Raw genomic sequence first — 24116 nt, 5'->3', positions numbered from 1 at the left:
GAAACGAGATGATCACCACATGAAAGCCTACCGCCGGTGAACTGGTCATCCGTAAATGATCATTATAGCAAGCGGAGTAGATTTAGCCATGTCCGTCTGTTTGTATATAGTTTGTGAAAGGTCGATCTACACACGTCTTTTTCTCCCTAAGAAAATGAGCTGTTGGAACCGCCAATATGGGACCACTATAGTATGTAGCTGACCGTTTAAGTTATTATTCATAAGGTCTTCTTTAAAATACTTTTTAGTAATAATAAAACAAGAATAATACAAAACATTTCACTTTTGAATTTATATATTTATTAAATTAAATTAGCAAAATGCTTTTAAGTATATAAGAATATATTGTTACAATTATATAGTATAACCAATAATATAAAGTAAATAAATCGCAAGAATATTTCAAATACATAGTGTTATATATATCCATCTAATTAAGTTCATCAAAGTATGCACCAGTCATCAAGTCTTCATCGCGTATATTAAATACCTTCATCAATTCATCAGCGACTTTTTGTCCCTCCTCCACCGTTTGATCGGGGCGAAGGCATACTTCGAATTCCATAAAATTTCCCAAATGTTTCACTTTATCCATATGTATACGAGTTTGATCATGTAGAAATAAGTATCTCTCCTTTTCCAAAGTTCCTTTCACTCCATTGCTTTGGGCCAAAATCTTCTCCAGCAATGCGGGATCATCTACATCTACTCTATTAAATGTTGAAAGTTTTGGTCCGGTCTTATTGGGTCGTACATAGTATATAAGTTGTGAAGGTGTAGGTGGCTGTAGGTAGCGTAGTTTAAATCTACCACCTTTACTATCGTCTAAAATATTGAAGAACACATCCTTCTGCACCAGTAATTCGCCGGTTGATTTCGTCAGTTCGCGCGCTACTTGAACTCGACGTTGAAATTCTTCATCACTGCCAACTCTAGCCTTTATCTCAACATTCCTTTCATCGCTAGGAATAACAATTTCATCTTTTATAGACATTTTTGCTAATCAACTAAAAGCACACGATTTACCTACTGTGAAGGAATTTTGCAATAACAATCAATGGCGCTTGTTTGTTTTTAAAGTGCCATGCAACAAGGTTAGGCATTACGAGCGTTAACATGTCGAAATAATTCTAAGCCTTTTTATTAAAATTTCTATAACTAATATTAAAAACAAAACTAGCAAACTTAAATGAATTTATAAAAATTAATAACAATTATCAATAATTATTAATTTCTTTATTTAACAAAATTCACAATTTTATGTAATTCTGCCCGAACGAAAGAATTATCATTTGTTCGCACAATGGCCTCATTATTAATTTTCGTTCGTTCGCTCCAATTGGAAACCATGAGCATACTGTCAAATGTAATAACAATAATCAGCTGTTTATGCTTAGCAGTGAGAATTGATATATTCCATCCAAATTATTCAGTTCCAACTAAATGATAAATAAATATTAATAACATGTTGAATTAAGTAAGTAGATTTTAAATTCATTTGGATACAACAAATCGGACAAATATTTGGAATTGTATATTCACATACAATTAAAGCATTACATAATTGCATATTGTATGTTTTTCAGACATGCCTTTTTACAGTAACAGCATTAGACGTATTTTAGACAAGTGGCCTGGCAAGCAGCGTTTAGGCATCTATAGATTTTTGCCATTATTTTTTGTTCTCGGTGCTGCTTTAGAATTTTCAATGATCAACTGGACAGTTGGAGAAACTAACTTTTGTAAGCTAGCTATAGCGCAATAATAGAATAATTTACAGTTTTTAAAATTTGCAGATCACACATTTAAAAAACGCCAAGCTAAAAATTTTGTTGAAGAAAAATTGCAAATAACGCAAGGACAAGTACAAACACCAACTAAAGAAGTAGCTTAATTGTATACGATCGTAGTTAAAAATTTGGAAGAATGCCTGCTGGTGTTTCTTGGGGACAATATATGAAATTTCTCTCAGCGGCGATGTTGTCTATGATGGCTGGCTCGCAATTGGTTCATATGTACTACAAACCATTAGATGATTTAAATACATACATAGAACGGGAAATTGGCGCTACAAATGCACAGAAGTTAGATGTTAAGTCATCTCCACCAGAAAAATCAAATCAAACAGTAGATGGAAAAGTCTCTTAGTGAATGTTATGGTTATGATGTGGCAATAAAGTAAATTTTGAGCATTTCTTTTAGTAAACCCCCAACTTATTTTAAAATGTTGTTAAACAATTTTTTAGATAGTATGGATTTCTACATACAAATACTTAAAACTAATGAAAATATTTCATACATACGTAACAAAACGTGGTATGCATTTACAGCAGCTATTTGCATAGTATTGCACTTGTACAGTTGTATTGCAATTACACTACCAACTACAACATAATTATGTTAGTAGTATTTGTATATTAATTACTCCTCTCCGCATCCATTGGCAACACTACTCATATTTGTTATACTCGTATTTACCTACGAGCAGTGAGGAGTTGTATGAGGCTGTGGTATCAAAAATGAATTAATTAATTCCTGATTAACATTCATTGTCTTTGATTCCGCAACGAATTTTTCGTGTGATTTTCGATGACTTTTTAAGGATGTTTGTTGTCGATATGCTTGTCCACAGACGTCACAAACATAGGGTTTTTCTCCTGTATGTATGTATTCATGATGCCGTAGCGTTTTCCGCGAAGCAAAACATTCGGAACAATATTGACATTCAAACGGTTTCAATTTCATATGCACCGCTTTTACATGGGCCTCCAATTCAAATTTCCGTATAAATTGTTTACCACAGTGTTCGCATGGCATTTTGTCATTAGAATGAACTAGCATATGTTGGACAAGCATAAATTTCTTAGCCATTCGTCGACCGCAAATGTTACATTCATATTTCGTCTCGTTGGTATGCAGCTGCAGGGTATGATATTTCAATGTGTAACGGGAATAAAAGAGTTTTTTGCAGATATCACATTCAAAACGCTCTTTCATTTGCTCTTTTTCAGCTTGTTCTGCTTCCGTAGGATGCTTTGCGCGCCGATGGTATTTAAGATTACCCGATTGATTAAAGGTTGCACCACATTGTTCACACACATACTTGGTTAAACACGAGGTATCAGAGTGTTTTAAACGTTTATGCTTTTGCATTGCTATAAAACTGGTATATATACGCTCACATCCTGAAATATCACAAGCATATGATCTCACTTCAGCATCGTGTATTTCCTTGATATGCGTATAAAGTCCACCAATAAATGTGTACGATTTTTCGCAACGATCACATTGAAATGGTCGCTTACTTCCTTCGTGTACTTTGCGTATATGAGCATCCAGTGTTATTTTGTGTGCAAAACTGTGACTACATTGCATGCATTTGAAACTGTTCTTAGTTCCTTTATTACGACGCTTCGTCGTTATATCCAAATGGTCTGTGCCTAGACCTAATTGAATGCGCCCACCAACTTTCCCCACTTTTCTACTTTTTGTTTTCTTGTCAGTTGTGTTTTCAGTATTTGTATTTTCAATCGGTAAAGAGCGTTTTCTACGGGAGCGGGTAGGATACTTTTTTATTTCCAAACTAAAATCCCTGCGTTGGTTTTGCTGAGCTTTACCTTCCACCGCAGTCGATGATTTGACATTATTTTGTAAGTTTACTTTGTCATGCTCTATAATTCGTTCATATATTCCTTCGTTGGAGTCTTCCCCTTTAAAATCATAACATTCTTCATTATAACTTTCGCAATTATCATCGCTCACATTTTCCTTTTTTGAAATATCAACCGGTGGATCATTATCAAATGGATCTGGATCAGGCAATTCTTTGCTAATTATTGCTACATCACTCACAGCATTTATCATAACGGATTCCGTTTCCATAAGAGTGTCTTTAAGCTACAAAGTTTGGTCATCATTAAAAAATCATAATATATAAATTATAACTTTTACTTTCCTTACCAACAAATTAAAGATATCTGTTGTGGATTGTTCTACACCAGAATTTTTGTCAATTTCCTGGTGTTCTCCATCCTCAACAATTTCAGCTTTAGGTGCACCTAGGCAAAGTAACTCTTTCAACCTCTGTGTACTATTTCTCACTTGTTTTTTGAATGACACAACACCTTGTAATTTCTTATAGCAATATATGCACATATATTGAGGATACTCTTGAGACATCGTTCTCGCTTCTTCATTAGTCCACTGTTCTTCCATACATGAAGTGATAAATTGTTGTATAAATTCAATACCTACAATGCTAATACAAAAATCTTTGCAGTCGGAAAGTTCTTCTTCCTCTTCTAAATTTATTGAACAATTAATATTCTTTCTTTTCAATTTTTTCAAGCAAGTTCGGCAATACTCTTTTACATTTTCTATTGATAGTGCCGACATTTTACAATTATTAACATTTTAAACCATAATAAACGAAATATTTTGTTTGTTTACCAAAACAGCACAAAATCGTAATAGTGCTGCAAGACTTTTAACGGATCAGCAGTGCAACAAAAAGTAACCACGCCTAAATTGTCTTATAATTCACAAAATTTTTTAGCAAGCGTATACATTTACTTAATTTAATATTATTAACAGAAATACATATCACATATAAAAAATTCTGCAAATTCAGTTATTTTATCTGATATGTATATAAGTTATCATTATTTATGAACCGGGTTCTTGTTAAGTATTTAAGTATTGTACGAATTTAGTTTATCTGGCATCCTTTTAAAATTAAACTAATTAAGGTGACCAAAGAAAAAAAATAACTAATTTCATATTATTATTTTAAATCCGTATCCGTGTAACTTCAGTGTCACATTCTCCGTTTTTGTTCTTTTTAAACCTAAATAGGATAAAAAAAAGTTTGCCAGGAAGAAGAGGAAGGATAGCCTCATAAACCCTTTAAAATATACATATATAAATGATCAGTGTGGTCACCGATAATACTCCAATTTTCATTCTGTTAGCGTCAATAATCATGAAATAATGAAATGGAAGCTGACCAAACGTTTGTCTTATTATCACTATTACTAGACAATCTTGTCGCCGAACACATGGAAAAAATTAATTAGACAACAACATAATTTTAGCAAGGATATATTTATTGAATCCAACGCATAATAATATAACTAAGAATGGTAAAAACTTAAAATTCCCTATATATACTTACTATGTAGCATAAAATTATTAAAATATTGATGTGCTTCAATACATCATTTTCTAGGATTAAAATACTTTTAGAGATTACAACATATATACTTATATAATCAAGCATCTAGCTTTTTTTCAACCGTATCATCTTTAAAATGTTTCAGTCGGTGTTGTTTCATAGCCGTTGGTTGGCGGAAGTCCTTTCCACAAACGTCACAAAGATATGGTTTTTCTCCAGAATGTCGGTAATTGTGGAAGCGTAGAGACTTTTGCGTTTGAAATGATTTATCACAAAGTTTACAGGGAAACGGTTTCTCTTTCAGATGTGCCGAAAGTTCATGATTCAATAGATCTTGATACCACATAAAACTTTTATCACACTGACCACAAGGTATTCTGCCATCTGTCGAATGTGTGCGTAAATGATCCACAAGCAAATTTTTTACCGGAAATCGTTTACCACAAATTCCACAAACACGAGACATATCTTCTTTAATATGAAAACACATATGTTTTTTTAGTGACAAATCTGTTGTGAATGCCTTTGGGCACACATTGCACTTAAACTGGGCGTCTGCATTTAGTACTGTTTGATGTTTTTGCTTCATATGTTCCTGTAAACTGCGAATATATCTGTAGGCTTTGTCGCAATGAGTACACGTAAACGGCAACTTATTATCGTGCGCTTCCCGCATATGTGCTTGCAATTCTGAATTGAAGGCATACGTCTGTGTGCAGTGTGTACATTTATACTTTTCGCTGTTATCTAATATTGGCTCTTCTTTCTTGATGTCCTCCTCCTTTCCAGCAACTGTTTTATTGTCACAATCGACAGCCGTTTGTAAAGCAGGTGCAAATGGATCTGCCATCTCATCATTTAGTTCTGTGTCTGCTAAGTTTGCAACCGATGTATCGAAAAAAACTTGCTCATCTTCCATAAGCGCATCTCTAAACTATATGTATGATGTTACTATGTGAAATTACCAGTTAATTAAATAGCATTTTTCGTAATCTTACTTGCAATTTGCAATCCTGCACCAAGTTTTCCACACGTTCCTTTTTCTCCATAAATTGATTTTCATCTTCGTCATAGTTGATTTCAACTTTTATCATGCCACTACTACAATTAAGTACAGTGCGTAATTTTTCGGCGCTCTGTTGAGCCCTTTTACGGAATAAGGCAAAGTTGTTGAGCAAACTGTAGCAAGCGAGGCATATGTGTGCTGGCAATTCATTATCAACAACATTTGCCGTGTTACTTCTGCTAGGGTCATCTATATACATATATATGAGTTGTTGCAGCTCAGGATCGCTATAAATGTTAAATTGCAGCTCCTTGCTATCCGGTATATCGTCTTGATCAACATTGCCAGAAAAACCGTCTGTATTAGCACCAAGCCTTTTCAAACAAGTACGGCAGTGCTGATTTGCATTATTCTTTGTTAATAACGACATAACTTTTTAATTGAGACCTATTTAAACCGTAAAAATGGCTTACTATTAGTAATAAAACTACTGACAGCACGAAAAACAATACAAACTTGTCGCTGCAACAACCTTGCCATATGGGAAAAAACATTTACCACATTGTCAATAGTGTTGAGTATTTATTTGAATCCACAAAATAATAATCGAGTTTAACCGATCGACTGAATTTGTGCGATATTTTCGGTATTTGAACTATTTAGTTTTACAGAGAAAGAACTTCTAAACCATAGCAGTTACAACTGTCTTTTATAAAAACAAAAAAAAAAATGGTTCATACCCTGAGCAAGTTAGCCAATAAGTTTCTAACACCCAAAAGGGAACGTCGGACGTCCCATTTATGCAAAATACATATACATATGTACATACATACATATGCATGTGTACATATATATGATCAGCATGATAAGCTGAGTTACTTACCGATCCAAATCTATTTATGAACTGGGCGAAGGAGTACAGACTGGTCCTCAATATTTCCGTCGATGATGTCAAAATTCCGACAGTTTAGGTAAATTTGGTCAGTCTGCACACAGCACACCACTGCTATTATCAAAAGGTAAAGAGTAGCAGGAGTCTCGATTGGCTGGCTGGCGGCTCTTGGGGCAAATACAAAAAGACGTTGTTGGCATCATACAAGGTAATCGGCCAGCCGGCCTTCAATTATATCGCTCAGGCCGGAGGCAGATGCACAAGTTCAAGAAAAGTCAAAACACCGCAATTCGGATTATAACAGGATGTCTCCTATCGAACATCTGTACAATGAGAGCGCGATTAAGCTCCTACTTATTCAGAATAGACTCTGCAATACAAAATCTATGTCCTGCATGCAACGAGTCTCTACATGATATATTACTCTCCTTCAAACAGGATCTAGATAACCGCTACAACAACAACAATGAGCTGAAAAATTTTGCACACGTCTTTTTCTTTCCATTATAGCATCTGGCTGCCATACAAAGTGATCGATCAAAATGCGGTCCTTGTATGGAAACTTCCATTGGACGAGATATCTTCACGACATTTTGCATGGATTATTGTCCGAGGCAACGATACAATCTCCAAAAAAAATTGTTCAGATTGAACTACTATAGCATAAAGCTGTCATACAAACTGACCGATCAAAATCGAGTTGTTCTATGGAATCTCTTGTATTTCGGAAGGGTAGGCAAGAAATTTTTTCTTGTTTCAATTATTATTGAAAATCAAAACAATTTCCAACAGTACTTTTGTTGAATTTTATTAGGCTTCTTTTGATTATTGTACTTATGCATGTCTAACGGTAACTAAAATCATATACATAAATAGTTTAACTCCATTATATGGAAATTTTTAGTTAGGAAGTAATAACCTATTTTTTGACACACAATACAAAAATAATTGATTATTGTTTAATAGATGATTTCATTATAAAACAAAACTTATTTTTTATTACAAATTAAATCTAAACAAATTAATACAAAATTTTGTAAAAGGAAACTTATCAGGTATACATAAATGCAATTCAAAGTCAACGTGAACTGAAAGAAAGGTGAACCTAAACGTAAAAACCTGTAAAATAAAATTCGTTCAATTAAATGCAAGTAGAGTACTGACTAGCATTTCTTTTTTTTTTTGTTTTTGAATTTCGCATATTCTCGGTATAAAGATCAACAACTTTAGTTGTAATTAATCGATGATACACAAAGCAATACTTGACGAGACGTAAATGAAAGTTTTTGGCACACAATTCTTTAAAGATTAATTGAGCATATTTTTTTAATCTTATTGAACACATCTATGCGACACCAAAGAAAATCGAACTTTTTTTGACAGAGTATCAAAGGAATTATTAAAACATTTGCACACATTTTAATTTAGAAAAATAGTCTTTCGCCTTTTGCGGGGTTGTATGTAAGGGTACATTAATATATTTTAAATATTTCAAAAGAAATATTTGGTTAATTGCTAGATTGCAAAGGGTGTTCTGTTATTTTACTTTTAGGTTATACACCAAATACGCCATGATTATTAAATAATAGGAAGAGAAATGTGTCGTGAGTAATATTAGTTCGGTTTGTTCACTATTAATCATATTACTATGCGATGAGTTATGTTGACGCAAAATAGAATGGTCGGCTGTAAACGTCGTAAACTAACATTAGGATATGCGTACGAGTTTATCCTAATATGTATATATGCTTTGTGTGTATATAAAAAAATGATGATGATTTCGTCCTGCGATGTTTAGTCGTAAACAAAATATGTAAAATAAAATATATTATCCGACCTTAACAATAAGACCCAATTAATGTAATTGAAAATGAATCGGCTACAGGATCGGGCGCAGAAATTGGTTTCCAATATAGCCAATTATAGCTGACTGAAAATAAAGTAAAAATCAGATAAACATTGAAGTAGTGCAGTCGTTTCTTTGTTTACGCATACTTACGCACGAAAGATTGCGGTAAGCGTATTGACAATGTGCGACAACGATGCCGACATTCACTTGTCGGGCGCAGGAAGATGTATCTAGTGCCGAGCGCTTGTTGTACAAATACATTTGCACACTGCGTATCAGGCAAAGTGTAGGTCGGCGCTTGTGTTGTGTCGATGGTCATGTATCGCTCTAGCGCGATACCGGTACGCGGCAGATGTATTGTTGGACTGGTGAAAAGTTTGCGCAGCAGACGTGCGGGTAGCATACGGTTGCAACGCCACAAATTATGCGCCTCAACAATTTGCGTCGACTTTTCTTTGCTTTCCGTATGATTGTATTTATTGAAAAGGTCTTCTAGGTTTGTAACTTCGCGATTTGTCGATTGCACACGGTACGCATCGCGATGAAATGTTGCATGATTGCTTATGTAGAGATTGTAGAAATCCTGCAGTTGAATGGGATTTTGGTTTATCTATAATGTAGAAATCGACATGTAATTTATTGAATATAGAAGGTCAATCTGCTAATGGTTTATACTTACCTTAAATACAAAAGGCACAAATTCATTTGGCATTTCTCGATTTGAGTTATCGCGTCTGCTGTTCTCTTCTTGATTATCGTTGTAAACATCAATACTTCGCTCCGTTTCCGAAGTCAAATCGAGTACACTCTGTACTGTTGAACAAGGATCGCAGCTAAGGGCATCGACACCTTGGAAAAATGGATTCTGCATTAGACACGCCTCATCATAGAGTTCTGTGAGTCGTGGAAAACGTTGAATTAATGGCAGTGTTATGCGACGCCACATGCGCATACTGGGATATATAAAAGAATGAACATCATGTCCTGCCGACGTTAAACCATCCGACGATGTGTCATTACGATGTCGATAAGCAAAAACGCACAGCGAAACAAGCAAAAGATAAAATATCCAATATAGTATTTGGCGCCGCCGATCCAAGATTTGGCTGAGCACTTCCAATTTGAGGAATGCTAGAGATGATAGGTTTGAGTAGTTCCGTATATTCAAATCATCGTCAACTTCCAATGTGCTGCGTTGTTGAAAGTACTGCCATAGGAGATAGTTATCAAAATAAAGCGGGCGTACACGGAATGACTTTTCAGCTATATTACGAAAATGGCGTAATGCAATCACATATTTTTGGAGGACTATATTACGTGTTAATATAGCAGGCTCCCCAATTGCTGCAGGAGCAGGCTGTGCAAAATTAAATTCGTCCATATCTCAGCAACTTATTAATTTGACACCATTGTTTTCACCTTTTTTACACTTTGCGACGCAATACCAAATTCCATAAACTTACAATAAATTACGAATAGACCTCGCCTTGAAAACGTTCGATTTTATTTTTTCAATTTTGTTTTGACATCCGAAAACGCAACTTTTATATTCATTTGCCTTCTATTCACAATAAGTATGCTATTCGCAATGAGTTTTTCTTTTTGACTTTGAACAAAGTTGTTAAAATCGTTTAACTTTAATTTTTTATGTAAGGATCAGTAAACCCCATTATTTGATACGATAATTAGCTTTATATATCAGTTATCTTGATGTCTATAGACAAGAGTATTGTATAAAGGATTGGAGTGTTCACAAATTGTGGTTAAATAATTGAGTTAGATATGTTATGATATGTAAATAATGATTTCTACATTTCATGCCATTGTAGCAAGACTTTTTATTTAACCAAGTTTTTATAACGAATTAAATTTTATGTATTTTGTAACTTTTAAAATTTTATTTATCGATAAGTCTAACGATTACTAAAATGAAGGTAATTTTTTGTTACAAGTCTGGCTATATTGGTGCTGGAAACGTCAGGCAATGACCAATAAATGTCAAAAAGAACACTATTAGCAAAGACCTTCTGAGCGTACCAAGAAAAAGAAAACGTTGTGTATTATTTTACTTTTGTTTCTAATTAAATTAATGCGAAATAAGAATTTGGTGTCTTTTTTTTTTGTTAAAGTGATGAGCAAAAGTTTATCGGTGAGTTCGGTAAATATGAGGAATATGTAAAGTTCCATGTTGAAACATGAAAAAGCGTATGGAAACTAGCGAGTGAGTGGAACGAGTGTGTCTGTCGATCCATACCGAGGGATTTCGTGAGGCTTTGAAAAATTACACTATATTCCGAAAAAAAGTAGAATGAAATTGTGTAAAAAATAATTAATGCGCAAATCTATTGTGTAAAGAAAGCGCGAGTAGTGTACAATAAGAATGGCAAGATGTTAAATCAATGTGATGTATTAAAATTTGATAGTTATTAAAAGTGGTGGCCATGAGTATTTCAATATTTTAATAGTATTTTGAATGATAAAGTGCAATATGAGTAAAGAAGGAAGAGAGGTAATAAATATGATGATTGAAGCGTATAAAACAGAGGAAATTGAAACGCACCAAAGAAGACGATATAGTGTAGAAATGTTATCGAAAAAGTTAATGTGGATGGCGTTAGGTTTGCAGCGCCCGCGCCGTCGCAGACGTCGTGTATGCTGCCTCATGTCATCATAAAGAGTAGTGAATTGCTGCGACATGGACTAGTTTATTGTTCTTAATGACGAATAAGGGTAAATAACAGAAGTGAAACAATTAAATGGAGATATTCTGCAACAGGCATTAAAAATTGGGAACGGTTAATTTGATATTTAAGTAAATAGCAAATTCAAGTGTGTTGTTCAATAGTGAAAATATAAGTTATATTGTAGCGTGGAATATGCTGGTACTGCCGGTGTAGTGTTAAAGTGTATATAGTAAACGCGGTCGGCGTCGCGCCATACACAACGTTTACGTCGGCGTTGTCATGCGAATAGAAACAAAAGAAATCAATGGCTAAAGTTTACTCGCAGTGTGAGTAAGCGAGTGCGCTCTATTTTATTTCTTGCCGGACACTGTGCGAGAGTTTGGCTATAAAAATACTGATGTTGCCATCTTTTCTATTTACATGTAAATATTTTCAGTGATGGATAAGTTGAAAATAGAAATTGGGAACCAAAAAAATAAAACACAAATATTTACATGAGCTTGTTTTCATTCACAAAAATAATACTTCGTCGTTAAAACTGCCAAAATATTATTTCAAATATATTAATGACAAGTTGATATGCATATGGCACATGTGTTCTGTTTATAACTAAGTGGTAATTGACCTCGTATCTCGAGTAGTTGTCAAGGTTCAATCAACCATTTTACAAAACAACCAAATATTCAGAAGTGTAAATTACAAATGTACATACATTTTAATTTTTGTAGCTGGTTTTGTAGTATTCTATATCCTTGTCAAGTGCTTTTGGGAGTGTTCCTTACCAATGTAGTAATAAACAATTAAAAAAATACTAAATTTAACCATTTATACTTATTTAGATATTAAAAAGTATTAACTTTACTTTAGCTTACTTTATTATTGTATTAATATATTTATTTATGTACATATTTAGGGCATTTCCGCTTCCGAAACTATATAAGTTCATATTCAATATACTTCCTCTATTCCAAAATTGTGCATATAATATTTCTATACGTGCATATGTACATCCTACATAAGTATACATACATATGTTCATTGTTTCCTCACTTTTCTATTTGCCATCTTATTTGCTCTAAACCGAGTTCCAATACTATCATTGCTGCCGCCTTTGAAGATATCGAGCTGCGAAAAGCATTGCATATGCAGGCATCTGGGCGGCATGTTGCAAGTGAAACGGTGCATTAGGTGCTTGCTATGTTACCACACGACTTTCTTTCGGTTCCTTCACAGTTGCGCTCTCGTTTTTGTAGTACTATATAGTTTTCACATTACTGAATGAATATAGAAGTGTAGTGGATGCTACAGTAAATTGTTCATTGTGGACTCTTCTGGTACATCACCAGACATTGTTGCATTGTAGAAATGTGTAGATACTAGGCGATGGGAAATATGCAAGCAATACGCAAAGTGAGCATGAGAATGTGCAAGTGAAAATATCAGCTATGGTTAAAATGCACTTCATTTGTATTTTTCCAATGTTGAATTTTTTTTCTCTGTAGTTGCTCTACGCTATCAATATATTACACTGCATCCGGAAGTTTTCTACGCTGCTAATAATAACAGTGAATTGGTAAAAATCGAAAAGACATAAAGCAATTCTAATAAGTAAAACTTCACTTTGGATAAGTTGCCTCAAAATACAGCGTAGAACTACCTTGAAAGAATTAAAAAAAATATGTGATAGAAAAGTGAAAGTATAGTACGTAAATGTGTAAAAGAAAAATTTGACTTAAATGTAACAGGCATATTTTATGGCCCGCATCGAGTACTACACAAATGACACGCCTCGATTGGCTATGCAGTTTTGGGTTCTGTGTTTTTTTTTAGTATATTGGTTAAAGTGAATGTTTATTACAGTGAAATATGGAAATTTACCGTTGAATCAAAGCAAATTTATAATTAAGTTAACAAGTGTAAAATAAAAATCAACAATTATAAATTAGATGATTGTAAATCGAATGTTTTTGCATACATATTTCACACTGGCAAAGCATATGTAGTGATAGCAACAATAACAACTTAAATTACACTTCCTTGACATTTGCGGACACCGAGCTAAAGAAGTAGATGCAGTTATGGCCTCGATTTGGCGGTATCCGAATAGAACGAAGTACCGTGCTAAAGGTAGGTTCAAATACATTAAATTAAGATAAAAAGTAGTACAATTAGATGTATTTATTAGCTATTTATAGCGCATGCTGAAATATATATAAATAAACATATGTATGTACATAATATGTATGTATTATTATTTTCCGTATCCGAGTACATATACTTACATTGTTATCTGTTATTATAAAGTTTGTATGGTTCAAAGTATTTCCAATTGCCCATACGTACCAGCTGTTGTAGATACATATGTACTTATGTACACACATACATACATATGGTACTTCTGAGTCGTCCTACGCCATAGTGCCCAAACCATTTCTTTTGCTGTACATATTTTTTGGATTTAAACATGTTCATTGATAGATGATGATAGTATGTGTCTTGTTATCAATGCTTTGAGATTTTAAGCTGTCTGTGGGATTCTGCCAACCTATCTAAATGGAAGACATTTAGATAACTATAAGAATGTAGAATTAGGTAACAGTTTACATATAGTATAAGTATATTCAATAAAAAAAATATATAGTATATATTCGATCTAAAAAATTAATTCACCAATTGTAAGATTTATATATACATATATACAAATGTTGTTAATTGTAAATAAGAACTACCTTAATAAAACATACCTGCACACACATGTTATCACATGAGTATATTACGGATCTCGATATTATTTTGTTGGTGAATCGGTACTACATACATTGCATTGATGCACATTCACGTGCTCCATATGTAGTACCACCGACTAGTCAGTCTGCTTACAAATAATTGACTGCGCAATTGATGCGAATTTCTAAAACGCAAAAGAGAGCAAAGATATGAAGTCACTAACAATACTATGTAATGTAGATAATATCGTTAGACAGGTGTAAAATATGTATCACAAATGTACATACATACATACGTACTTATGTATGTATGAATGTATGTATATATATAAGTATGTACGTCAATAATGACGTTGTACATTCGCATTAATATTGCAAAAAAAAATATTTTTAGGGAAAACGGAAATTCCTATCGTAATGTTTAAACTGACAAAAGTTGTATTTAATAATGAGTGGCCTCTCTGAATTGTAGTAGGATAATATTTGAAAACAATGATTTTTACGAATGTTGCCTCTCTATTTACCGTCCTTACTTGTGCCATTATTATTAAACTCATTTAAACTGAATTTAAATTTTTATGCAAGAATTTATTCTCAAATGACTTCTAAAGCGAAGAAAGGTACATAGGTATTAGATGTAAATACCGATTGGTAAAGATAAATGTTTACGTAGAAGTTGAAAGCTATATCAGTTCGATTATGCCACGTAAGGCCAAGGATTCCCAACTTTTATGAATACAAAATTGAAATTCTCACTATGCAAGTTTTATGTTAAGCAATTTTTGTTACTTCCTTGTTCAAGGATTAAAGTCAATGAAGTATCTTCAGGTACATAAGTCTTGTTAGTTACATATATGGGTCTAGGGCTAGTTTCACCCGATTTTATTCATTCTAAGCAACAAATAAATATAAGTTATAAGAACAACTCGCTCTCTCATTTTTATTAAAATAAATCCCATATTGGCCGATATTCCGGTACCCGGAAGTTTGAAAGCCTTTATATTAGATATATAGGGACTAAAGGAAGTATGGACTCGACCACAATCAGGAAAGGACTCTTTCGCAATTTCAATTATACATCTCACGCATTGACCGATATTTCCGGAAAAAGTTAACTTTGAACACTGGGTCCACATATTCAGTACCTAAAGGCTTCAACATTTTTGGTTCGATTTGCGCAATTTTTAGTTATAATGTGTCAAATGCACTATTCTTCCATTTCTTTTTTACCATGATATACAATATTATTTCATTCTTTATTTTTATACTGGAAAGTGAAACATCAGAGAAATTTCACATAACAAATGTGGTTGATATCGGTCGGGTGAGTCTTGAAATATGTTTATCGTCCAATTTTGACCCTGGCTCCGTTTAAGCACTCTCATACCATCTCGGGAGTAAAATTGTATGTCTCTATCGTATTTAGTTATTGATTTATCCGACTAGTTTTTAACAGTACCGTTCTATGGGGGAAGTGAGCGGGGTTATCATTCGATTACATCCATTTTCATGTATAATATTTGCCCTCGCAGAATTTGGCTGTTGTAGCTTTAGTGGTTAAGGAAATATGTAGGTATATTAAAGTTATTAGAGAGCGGGGATACACCCTCTTTTTAAAAACTTTCGCCCACAAGCACCCTAAATAAAAGTTTTGTGCCCTATATGATTAAGCTGCCGATTCTCTACTTTGATTATTTCCACTAAATATCTCAACAATTGCTGGGCGATGTGAGGTAAAAAAGTGGCAAAATCGATTTGAGCAAATGTTGCTCAAGTTATCTTACATCGATACATTGAAGACGCATTATTCTAAAAATAAATAAAGTGGCGAGTGTTTCTCACAAGAAAAAATAAACAAAAAATTATTTTAGTCTTTTCGCAAATAGTATAACCTAATTATGCAGATAATTATGATCATCGTCTACAATTGACCTTAGCTGGTGAGGTAAACAACGTGCGAATTTTGTGTTTCATACTGATTTGGTTGGGCAGATTCATTCTACAAATTAATGAGAAGTGCATGAAGACTTAGCGGTCAATATTTATGTTGTGATAATTTGTGTGTTATGGATGTCTGCTGAACGTACATAGTCTTTATGTGTAATGCTTTTAGCTATTTTTGAATATCCTTAACTTTTTATCTTCTAAGTCGAGGAAAGTTATTGTTAGGTAAAATAAAAATCGGCAGTTAAGTAATTGCCTGTGGAGGATTAAAGTTGAAATTTTCTTCATAATTTTTTTTAATTAAATAGAAAGTTTTTCATATCTTTGATGAAAATTGTGTAACAATTTCAAATCGATTGAAACAATATTTTCGAGATGTTTTTAGTGCTCTTCAGGTCTCTTCAGGCCTTAAGACGTATACGAAGTAGACCATAAGTTAAGTGGCCCCAAGCTGCCAATTTATTACTGCGACAACAGCCTCTACGGCTCTGCAATCTGCACCCAGTTCGCGTACAACGCCGCCACTCCAGACGGTGGCCAACTAAGAACTCAAACAGGCAGCACTACTCCCAATATGATCAGTCCTCCCGACATTCAACACGCTCACATGTTCACTCATCAACTTCTGATTCCTGGCATAGTCTGCTCCATTTGTGTTGTTGTTGGAATGTCACATGAGTTAAGTGCAATTCTTGTGTTGTGCGTCGTACTTTGCCGCGTGTTGCAGGAGTCTGTCCCGCAACATCCTACAGTGGAACCGCCAAAAAAAAAACTTCCTCATTCCAAGGATCACCCATCGACACCCGCAACAAAACCCGAATACTACAATTTAATTGCAACGGACTCCAGAGTAAGATCGAGAAGATAGTTGCATTCATGAACCGGGAACACATATCGATAACTGCGGTCCAAGAAAGGTCCAAGTAAAACAGCCGTTCAGATCTTCTGATTTGTGCAGGTTTCACCGTTATGCATACGAATGGTTCGAGAGAGATATAAGGGTCAAGTCTAGCCTTCGTACTGCACAACACTGTGATGTCGTGTCATTGAATGCGGCATTGACCGCAGGAATACTACCCTTGAATGTTTGGATATAGCTATCTGGCAAGGCGATGTCGAACTCGAAATATTTAATATACTATACATCCCCCTTTTACCTGTTGCCCGAAAATAGGTAAGCTACGTCATGTTGAAATCCTTTGATACTAGACGACTTTAATGCGCATCACGATCTTTAGCATTCCAACGTGTTAAACGATGGATGGGGGATGGAGCTGACGGAACAGATAGACGATTCGACTTGTAATAGCTCGCCAGATATTACCATTACTAGTGGTGGTCTGATAAATAGCAGAACCTAGAAGTTTACCGACATTATTTTTGTGGACAATCTACGGACGTAATTGTCTTGCTACACATTCAGCGATCATATTCTCGAACTGGACGAAGGAATAAAGACTTAACAATAAAGTCGGTGACGTTAAAATTAATTAAAAATTAATCCTAAAATCTTAGGTGTAACATTTGACAGCCTGTGCTCCTTCACTCCTCTTACGACCGCGATAAAAGCCGGCAGCTTATGAGGAGAAGACAAATAAACGTTGTTGGCAACACACAAGGTAATCGACCGGCCGGTCTTAAACTACGCTACACCGATATGGTCACTTTGATGCAGTGAAACACAGACGAAGAAGCTTCAGGCGTATCTGAACACTGCACTTCGGACTATAAAAGGATGCCCGTTAATGTGTACGCAGAAACTATCTTGCAGTCGTCTGCTTGAATGTGGAGCCGTCTGCTCGGAAAATCAAGAGGACTTTTCTTGACTACGTTGACGACATAGGACAGTTCACCGATCAGACTTCAGGTGCAACTCCCTTCAGCCACGCACCGACCGCCAGCCACAGTGGAGCCATTAATAACTTCATCGGCACCGTAGACAGCAAACGCAAACACCGACAAAAACATCAAAAAAGCCCATAAAATAATTTTGGATGACAGTAACGTGAAGTTGTTCGAGATAGCAGGCACTCTAAAAATATCAAATGAATCTGAATCATATCATTCACAGTATGAGAAAGCTCTGCCCAAAGAGGGTTCCGCGGAGGCTCACTTTTGACCAAGAGCAACCACGAGTTGATTGTTCGGAGCAGTGCTTGGAGATGTTCAAATGTAATAAACCCGAATTTTTGCGTCGATATGTGAAAATGGACAAAACATGTCTTCATCATTTCACTCCGAAGTTCAATCGATAGTTAATCGAGTGGACTGCACACGATGAACCCGCTTCAAAATGTTGAAAAATGCAACAGCCGCATGCCAAGTACATGGCGTCGGTTCTTTGCGATGGGCATGAAATTAATTTAATTGACCACCTTGAAAAGGACCATCAACAGCGCCTATTACTTAAGGTTATTGGACCGTTTGTAGGATGAAATCGCCGAAAAATGGCCGGATGTGAACAAAAAGAAAGTGCCAAGACAATGACCGTGTTACATGTCAAGGAAACAGATGGCAAAAATCCATGAATTGGGATTCAAAATTGGATTCAAACCACCGTATTCTCCATATCTAACCCCTAGCAACTATTTCTTGTTCTCAGATCCTAATAGCATGCTCGCTGGGAAAAAATTTTCATCGAATGAAGATGTGATCGCCAAAACTGAGGACTATTTTATATTTATTTTATCGAAAAGTTGGAGAGTCCTATAATCAATTTCGCCAAAAAAATTGTTTAACACGGTAGACCGGCGACTTTTCAATTGGCCTGTCATGTTATTTGTTTCATAGTTTCTGATTTTTGTAAAGTAAAATGAAAATGAAGATTTGAAAATAAACGAGAGAAAATCTTACAGAATCATTGATAGTGTCATGAGTTTTGAGCACAAATTGATCCAAAACCACCAGTGTAATAAATTGTTGATTGGTTTCTCTCAGTACCTATTAAACTAGCTTAGGTAAGCAGGTACTAATTCGATTAGTATCGATAAAAACTTATGTCGGCAGTGATTGCTGTGATTATTTTTGGTAAACTGAACACAACTTTTTAATTCGTGTAAACATTAGGAATGGGCTGTAAATTACGCCTACGTGAACACAGATAAGCTAATACAAAGTCCATTGTCGTTTGACCACACAGTTATTAGAAGCTAACATAGTAGATAGGTACTTATCTTAATATCAAATAATCACAGTCAAAATACGCCGCCTCAATAAAAAGTTGGATACCATAAAATTTCAATAAGAAATTAATGTTTTCTTCACCAACATTTGTTTATAAACTGCGCAGCGCTACGTCGTCATCATCTTGTGTAGCTAGTATTGGAATTCCCACGACACCACTAGCGTCAACGCCAGCGACAGCGACAGCGACCCTGCGCACGCACTTGACAGCGCTGTCGACGTAAAAAATGACTTAACCAGCTGTTTGTTTGTGCTGGCCGCTCTCATTGTGGACGCAGTTTTTGATGGTTTCGTTTGGCATGGAAATTTCACAAATTCGCCAAGCCGCTCAAAATGCGTGTACTCGTGCAAATGAAACAGCGAATGGAACGCAAAACGAGTGAATATAAAAATCATCAGGCAAAGCGAGAAATATTATTAAACGTACATACATAAGTATGTAGATAGTAAAGCGTAAAAAGGCAAGGTGAAATAAAAACTAAATAAATAATATATTGCTAAAGATTAGACACATACATACATACATGCAAATGTACAGCACAATTGTTATTGTATGTACGTAAGTATGTATGTACATACATAGGTTCTTGTGCGTAACGCCATTTTTTCGTGATATAAACATACTTGCGCGAAAAAACATACATTCATACATATACATATATGTTTATTTATGTAGTACTTATATACCAAAATATACTTTGCAATTTTCATAGAATTGGGCAGCTCATCCGCTTATCTTATTCCCATAAATAACTTTCTATGAGCTTAAATTTCTATATGTTGGGTTTAGTAAAAATAAAGCCATTCTTCTTCTTTACTGGCGTAGAAGCCGCTTACGCGGTTATAGCCGAGTTAACAACAGCGCGGCAATCGTTTCTTCTTTTCGCAAGGTGGCGACAATTAGAGATTCCAAACGAAGCCCGTTCCTTCTTCACCTTGTCCCTCCAAAGGAGTGGAGGTCTTCCTCTTCCTCTGCTTCCCCCGGTGCGTACTGCGTCGAATACATTCAGAGATGGACTGTTTTCGTCCATTCGGACGACATGACTTAGCCAGCGTTGCCGTCTTTTCATTCGCTGAACTATGTCAATGTCGTCGTATATCTAATCGTTCCATCGAATGCAATATTCCCGTGGCCAACGCTCATCGACTCATCAGATGATGTCATCGTCCATGCCTCTGCACCATATAGATGGACGGGAATAATGAGTGACTTATAAGAGTTTTGTTTTTGTTCGGCGCGAGAGGACTTTACTTCTCAATTGCCTACTTAGTACGAAGTAGAGCACCTGTTGGCAAGATATATTCTGCGTTGGATTTCGAAGCTGACGTTGTGTTGATGCTGGTTTCAAGATATATGCAATTATCTACGACTGCCTAGTCGCGAGTGCGACGATTGTTTTTTTTTTTTTTTTTGATGACAGCAGTTATTAGCAGTCTTGCCCTCATTCACCACCAGACCCATTTGCTTCGCTGCTCAACGTCAGCTTACACAGCCGTATTAGTATTTCGGGAGTACTAAGTTTAAACATCGCGACATAAAGGCAGCTCCTTTGCTGTCAAAAGCAGCTTTGAATTCGACGAAAAGGAACGAATATCTGGTCAGTTGTTGATTTGCCAGGTCTAAAGCCACACTGATAAGGTCCAATCAATTTGTTGACGGTGGACCTTAATCTTTCACTCACTACGCCAACCTTATGCGATGTTGAGGAGGCTTATCCCACGGTAGTTGGCGCAGATTGTGAGGTCTCCCTTTTTGTGGATTGGGCAGAGCACACTTAAATTCCAATCGTTGGGCATGCTCTCGTCCGACCGTATTTTACAAAGAAGCTGATGCATGCTCCTTATCAGTTCTTCGCCGCCGGCCGGCAATCCATCGGCCCCCGCCGCTTTGTTTTTCTTCAGACGGGTAATCGCTATAAAAACACTTTTCAGACAATTTTATGATTACTTGACTTTGTAGGGTTTGAACACGGGTCAAAGATGGACATTAACAAAGAGGAAATAGGCCATATTATATATTTTTTTTCGATAAAGCCAAAAACTCAAGACCGGCGGCTGAAAATGGAAACAGTTTTTAAGGTTCTGTTACTGTATTTTGATGTAAGAGATTCACCAATTATGGCAAATATCGATGAAATATTTGAAATCGTTGAGTCCACTTGACAAGTAAGCAGTGTATTGATTGCCCACGAGCAAGACATGGCACAAAAACCATTTGATAGCATTTAAATAAGATATAAAAACAAGTCTGATGTATGGGTATCGTATCGCAGAGTTAACGCAAAAAACCCATTGACCGAATTTCCATCTACGACTCGCTGCTGAATCGCAAAAAATCGACCCATTTCTTAAGCGGATGATTACTGGAAAGTGGGTGACCTCCGACAACGTCGAGCGAAAACAGTGGTCGTCAATTGCGGTAATTTGGCGTAAACCGTGACCAAGTTAGAATTGAGGATCAGGAAGGTTTTGCTTTGTGTGGTAGAATTTGCAGAAAGTCAAAATCTATGAGCTCCTACCTTTTGCATAAGTCTAAATTCGGTCATCAATTGGACCACCCAGAAGTGACCAGTTTTGGCTGGTAAGAAAGGTATTGTTCCATCAGGCCAACGCCGGGCCACACACATCGATAGTAACTATCGAAACCTCTGGGAACTTGATTAGGAGATTCTTATGCACCCATTTGGCACCAAATGGTTCTGCTCTTATCTATTTGCTATTGATTTGCTGTTGAAAAATTCTACTCAATAGAAGCTTCTGAAAATGGACTGTCCCAGTTTCTTGCCAACGCGGACGAGGATTTAATTGAAGTCCACATTTGACCTGAATCGGATAATTTTACCCAAGCTAAATAAAACCTTCAATTTAATGCAAAAATTATTTATATATTTTTTACTACACCTAATACTTCGTACATACATATACATACAGACAAGTATGACATTGATCCCAGTTGTTCTGTTGAATATGACGGAAACTTCTTTGCAGACCTCAACCTTACTGATCTGACAAAATAAAAACATTTTTTCTTATTTTAATACAAATCTTTATGACCGCTTTCTAAATACATAGGCTCTTGGCTCAATACAACTATGCCAATGCCTAAATTTTTCATACACCTGTTATACGCCTCGGCTTGGAAGGCCTTCAGTGCTTTCACCGAAATTTAGTTTTTTTTGGTTTTGGTTTAGTTTTGCACCGTCGTTCGCTAGATTGTTGGACAGTTCCGACATCAAATTTATATACTCAAGTCTCGTCACCTGTCATAATGCGTTTGATGAATGTAGGGTTCTCAGCTATGTTGTCAAGCATATCTTTTGCGACCTCTACTCGTCATCGTTTTTGCAAAAGGTTCAAGTCCTTTTGTACGAGTCTAGCAGATGTGTAGAACCTCTGTCATATCTCTAACGCCCATACGACGATTTTCAGGTATTGACTTGTGACTTATGACCTTGACGGAATACTTCGTGCCACTCAAATACTTGTGTTAGTGATAAGGGAAGTCTTAACACTTCTGTAGCCGTGATTCCATTGGAAACACAAAATTTTAAGCAAACTGATTGTACATTTTTTCCGTGGTAAAAATCACCAGACAAAATTTTCGCATCGTAAACACACGCTAACTGACACACCAATCAGTGAACAGAATTTTTCTTTGAAAATTGTGATTGATATATAGTTTAAAATAATGATGGAAATTTTTCAAATCGACATTTTAATATCAAATCTTACTGAATTGATAAAAACACATTATAAATCGTAGACGTGCGGGTGACATACTTTATTGCAATGTATATTACTGTCGTCAGTTCGTGTATTGAATGCAAAAACTTCACAAAACAAAACGATGTGGGCCAAGTTTTGAGAATCTTTCGAGAACTTCTTCTATAGTGACTTCAATGTCATGATGCATGTGCAGCAACGCTAGATCGATCAATCTAACTTGAAGCAAGTTCGTCCTCAGGCACGTTTTCATGCGGCGAAGTGTCGAAAAAGAGAGTTCAGAGCTCGCATTCGTCACTGGAAATACATATGCAGAATATGCGAAGAAAACTATGAATAATGATGTATAGGTATATTCAAACTTCGCACGACGTTGTCATTACCCAAAAGCCGTTTGAATTAGTCAATAAAATTTTCCATTTCTTTGCTTTTCAAAGCACATACTTTTTGTGGAAGCAGCAAACTCAGTTGAAGTCCATCCAATACTTCTCTAGAAAAGCGCGTCTTCAAATCTTCGCCGATTGTATCCAACAGAGGAATGTACGCTGAGACCCTGTAGTATTCTTCGCAAGTTCTCACGCAGAAATTTTCGCGTTTTGTTTTTCGGCCACAGCTTCTTGGTTTTTCTTCGCCAACTTTCAGTTCTGCCGCCATTTTTTTCGTGTCTGAATAAATGGATCGAAAATGTTTCTCAGCTTTTTGTCTTCGATTTGTGATCGATACAAGCAGCGTATCTATCATATTTGAATCAAATATAAAATACAAGCTGTCGCTATACAAATAATTTGATGCCTTTGCTAGCTCGATCGATTCTTCCTGAAGAATCAGGCCGAGTGAATGAGTTAAAGATAGAAAATCACATAGGCAAAAAATCACAATTATAAATTAAAATTTGCACGGCTGCGATGAGTATCGTTGCTTTTCGCGCTTTTTTAA

The 24116-nt window shown here is 35.6% G+C and overlaps 7 protein-coding genes and 1 long non-coding RNA gene across 12 annotated transcripts in view; 3 read left to right on the top strand and 5 right to left on the bottom strand.

The window, feature by feature from the left end:
• Nucleotides 1-277: 277 nt before the first annotated feature.
• On the bottom strand, nt 278-1318 carry LOC126758029 (uncharacterized). The gene has a single exon (XM_050472013.1). The coding sequence runs from the start codon at nt 992-994 to the stop codon at nt 431-433; it is 564 nt and encodes a 187-aa protein (XP_050327970.1). The 5' UTR covers nt 995-1318; the 3' UTR covers nt 278-430.
• Nucleotides 1319-1369: 51 nt separating this feature from the next.
• LOC126758033 (small integral membrane protein 4) lies at nt 1370-2012 on the top strand. 2 transcript variants are annotated; one of them, XM_050472017.1, is made up of 3 exons: nt 1370-1477; nt 1587-1742; nt 1797-2012. In XM_050472017.1, the coding sequence occupies exons 2-3, from the start codon at nt 1589-1591 to the stop codon at nt 1892-1894; spliced, it is 252 nt and encodes an 83-aa protein (XP_050327974.1). In that variant the 5' UTR covers nt 1370-1477; nt 1587-1588; the 3' UTR covers nt 1895-2012. The 2 variants fall into 2 exon arrangements, with proteins under 2 accessions (XP_050327974.1, XP_050327975.1); XM_050472018.1 differs by having other exon boundaries at nt 1384-1477; nt 1555-1742.
• Nucleotides 1927-2206, top strand: LOC126758034 (uncharacterized). Its single transcript, XM_050472019.1, has one exon. The coding sequence runs from the start codon at nt 1927-1929 to the stop codon at nt 2146-2148; it is 222 nt and encodes a 73-aa protein (XP_050327976.1). The 3' UTR covers nt 2149-2206.
• LOC126758012 (zinc finger and SCAN domain-containing protein 12-like) lies at nt 2180-4475 on the bottom strand. Its single transcript, XM_050471991.1, has 2 exons — nt 3961-4475; nt 2180-3897 (listed from the first exon to the last, which is right to left on the bottom strand). Exons 1-2 carry the CDS (start codon nt 4393-4395, stop codon nt 2479-2481), a joined length of 1854 nt encoding a protein of 617 aa, XP_050327948.1. The 5' UTR covers nt 4396-4475; the 3' UTR covers nt 2180-2478.
• A 596-nt stretch (nt 4476-5071) lies between these two features.
• Nucleotides 5072-6701, bottom strand: LOC126758022 (zinc finger protein 660-like). The gene is made up of 2 exons (XM_050472006.1): nt 6172-6701; nt 5072-6107 (listed from the first exon to the last, which is right to left on the bottom strand). Exons 1-2 carry the CDS (start codon nt 6607-6609, stop codon nt 5271-5273), a joined length of 1275 nt encoding a protein of 424 aa, XP_050327963.1. The 5' UTR covers nt 6610-6701; the 3' UTR covers nt 5072-5270.
• Nucleotides 6702-7853: 1152 nt separating this feature from the next.
• LOC126758023 (uncharacterized) lies at nt 7854-10495 on the bottom strand. The gene is made up of 3 exons (XM_050472007.1): nt 9600-10495; nt 9071-9530; nt 7854-9001 (listed from the first exon to the last, which is right to left on the bottom strand). The coding sequence occupies exons 1-3, from the start codon at nt 10299-10301 to the stop codon at nt 8910-8912; spliced, it is 1254 nt and encodes a 417-aa protein (XP_050327964.1). The 5' UTR covers nt 10302-10495; the 3' UTR covers nt 7854-8909.
• A 2677-nt stretch (nt 10496-13172) lies between these two features.
• On the bottom strand, nt 13173-14503 carry LOC126758036 (uncharacterized). 3 transcript variants are annotated; one of them, XR_007666810.1, is made up of 3 exons: nt 14349-14503; nt 13948-14153; nt 13173-13257 (listed from the first exon to the last, which is right to left on the bottom strand). It is a non-coding gene; the product is annotated as an uncharacterized LOC126758036 (long non-coding RNA). The 3 variants fall into 3 exon arrangements; XR_007666809.1 differs by lacking the exon at nt 13173-13257 and adding an exon at nt 13642-13725 and having other exon boundaries at nt 13948-14176; XR_007666808.1 differs by lacking the exon at nt 13173-13257 and adding an exon at nt 13642-13725.
• Nucleotides 13654-24116, top strand: part of LOC126758004 (rapamycin-insensitive companion of mTOR) — a 48616-nt gene continuing 38153 nt past the window's right edge. For both annotated transcript variants that reach the window (XM_050471971.1, XM_050471972.1), the window contains exon 1: nt 13654-13731. In XM_050471971.1, coding sequence (XP_050327928.1) covers nt 13683-13731 — 49 coding nt within the window. In that variant the 5' untranslated portion in view covers nt 13654-13682. The remainder of the gene's footprint in view (nt 13732-24116) is intronic.

Source organism: Bactrocera neohumeralis, chromosome 5 (assembly GCF_024586455.1).
Source record: "Bactrocera neohumeralis isolate Rockhampton chromosome 5, APGP_CSIRO_Bneo_wtdbg2-racon-allhic-juicebox.fasta_v2, whole genome shotgun sequence".
NCBI lineage: Eukaryota > Metazoa > Arthropoda > Insecta > Diptera > Tephritidae > Bactrocera > Bactrocera neohumeralis.
Note: the sequence above shows the minus strand (reverse complement) of the source record. Positions and strands in the feature narration are given on the sequence as shown.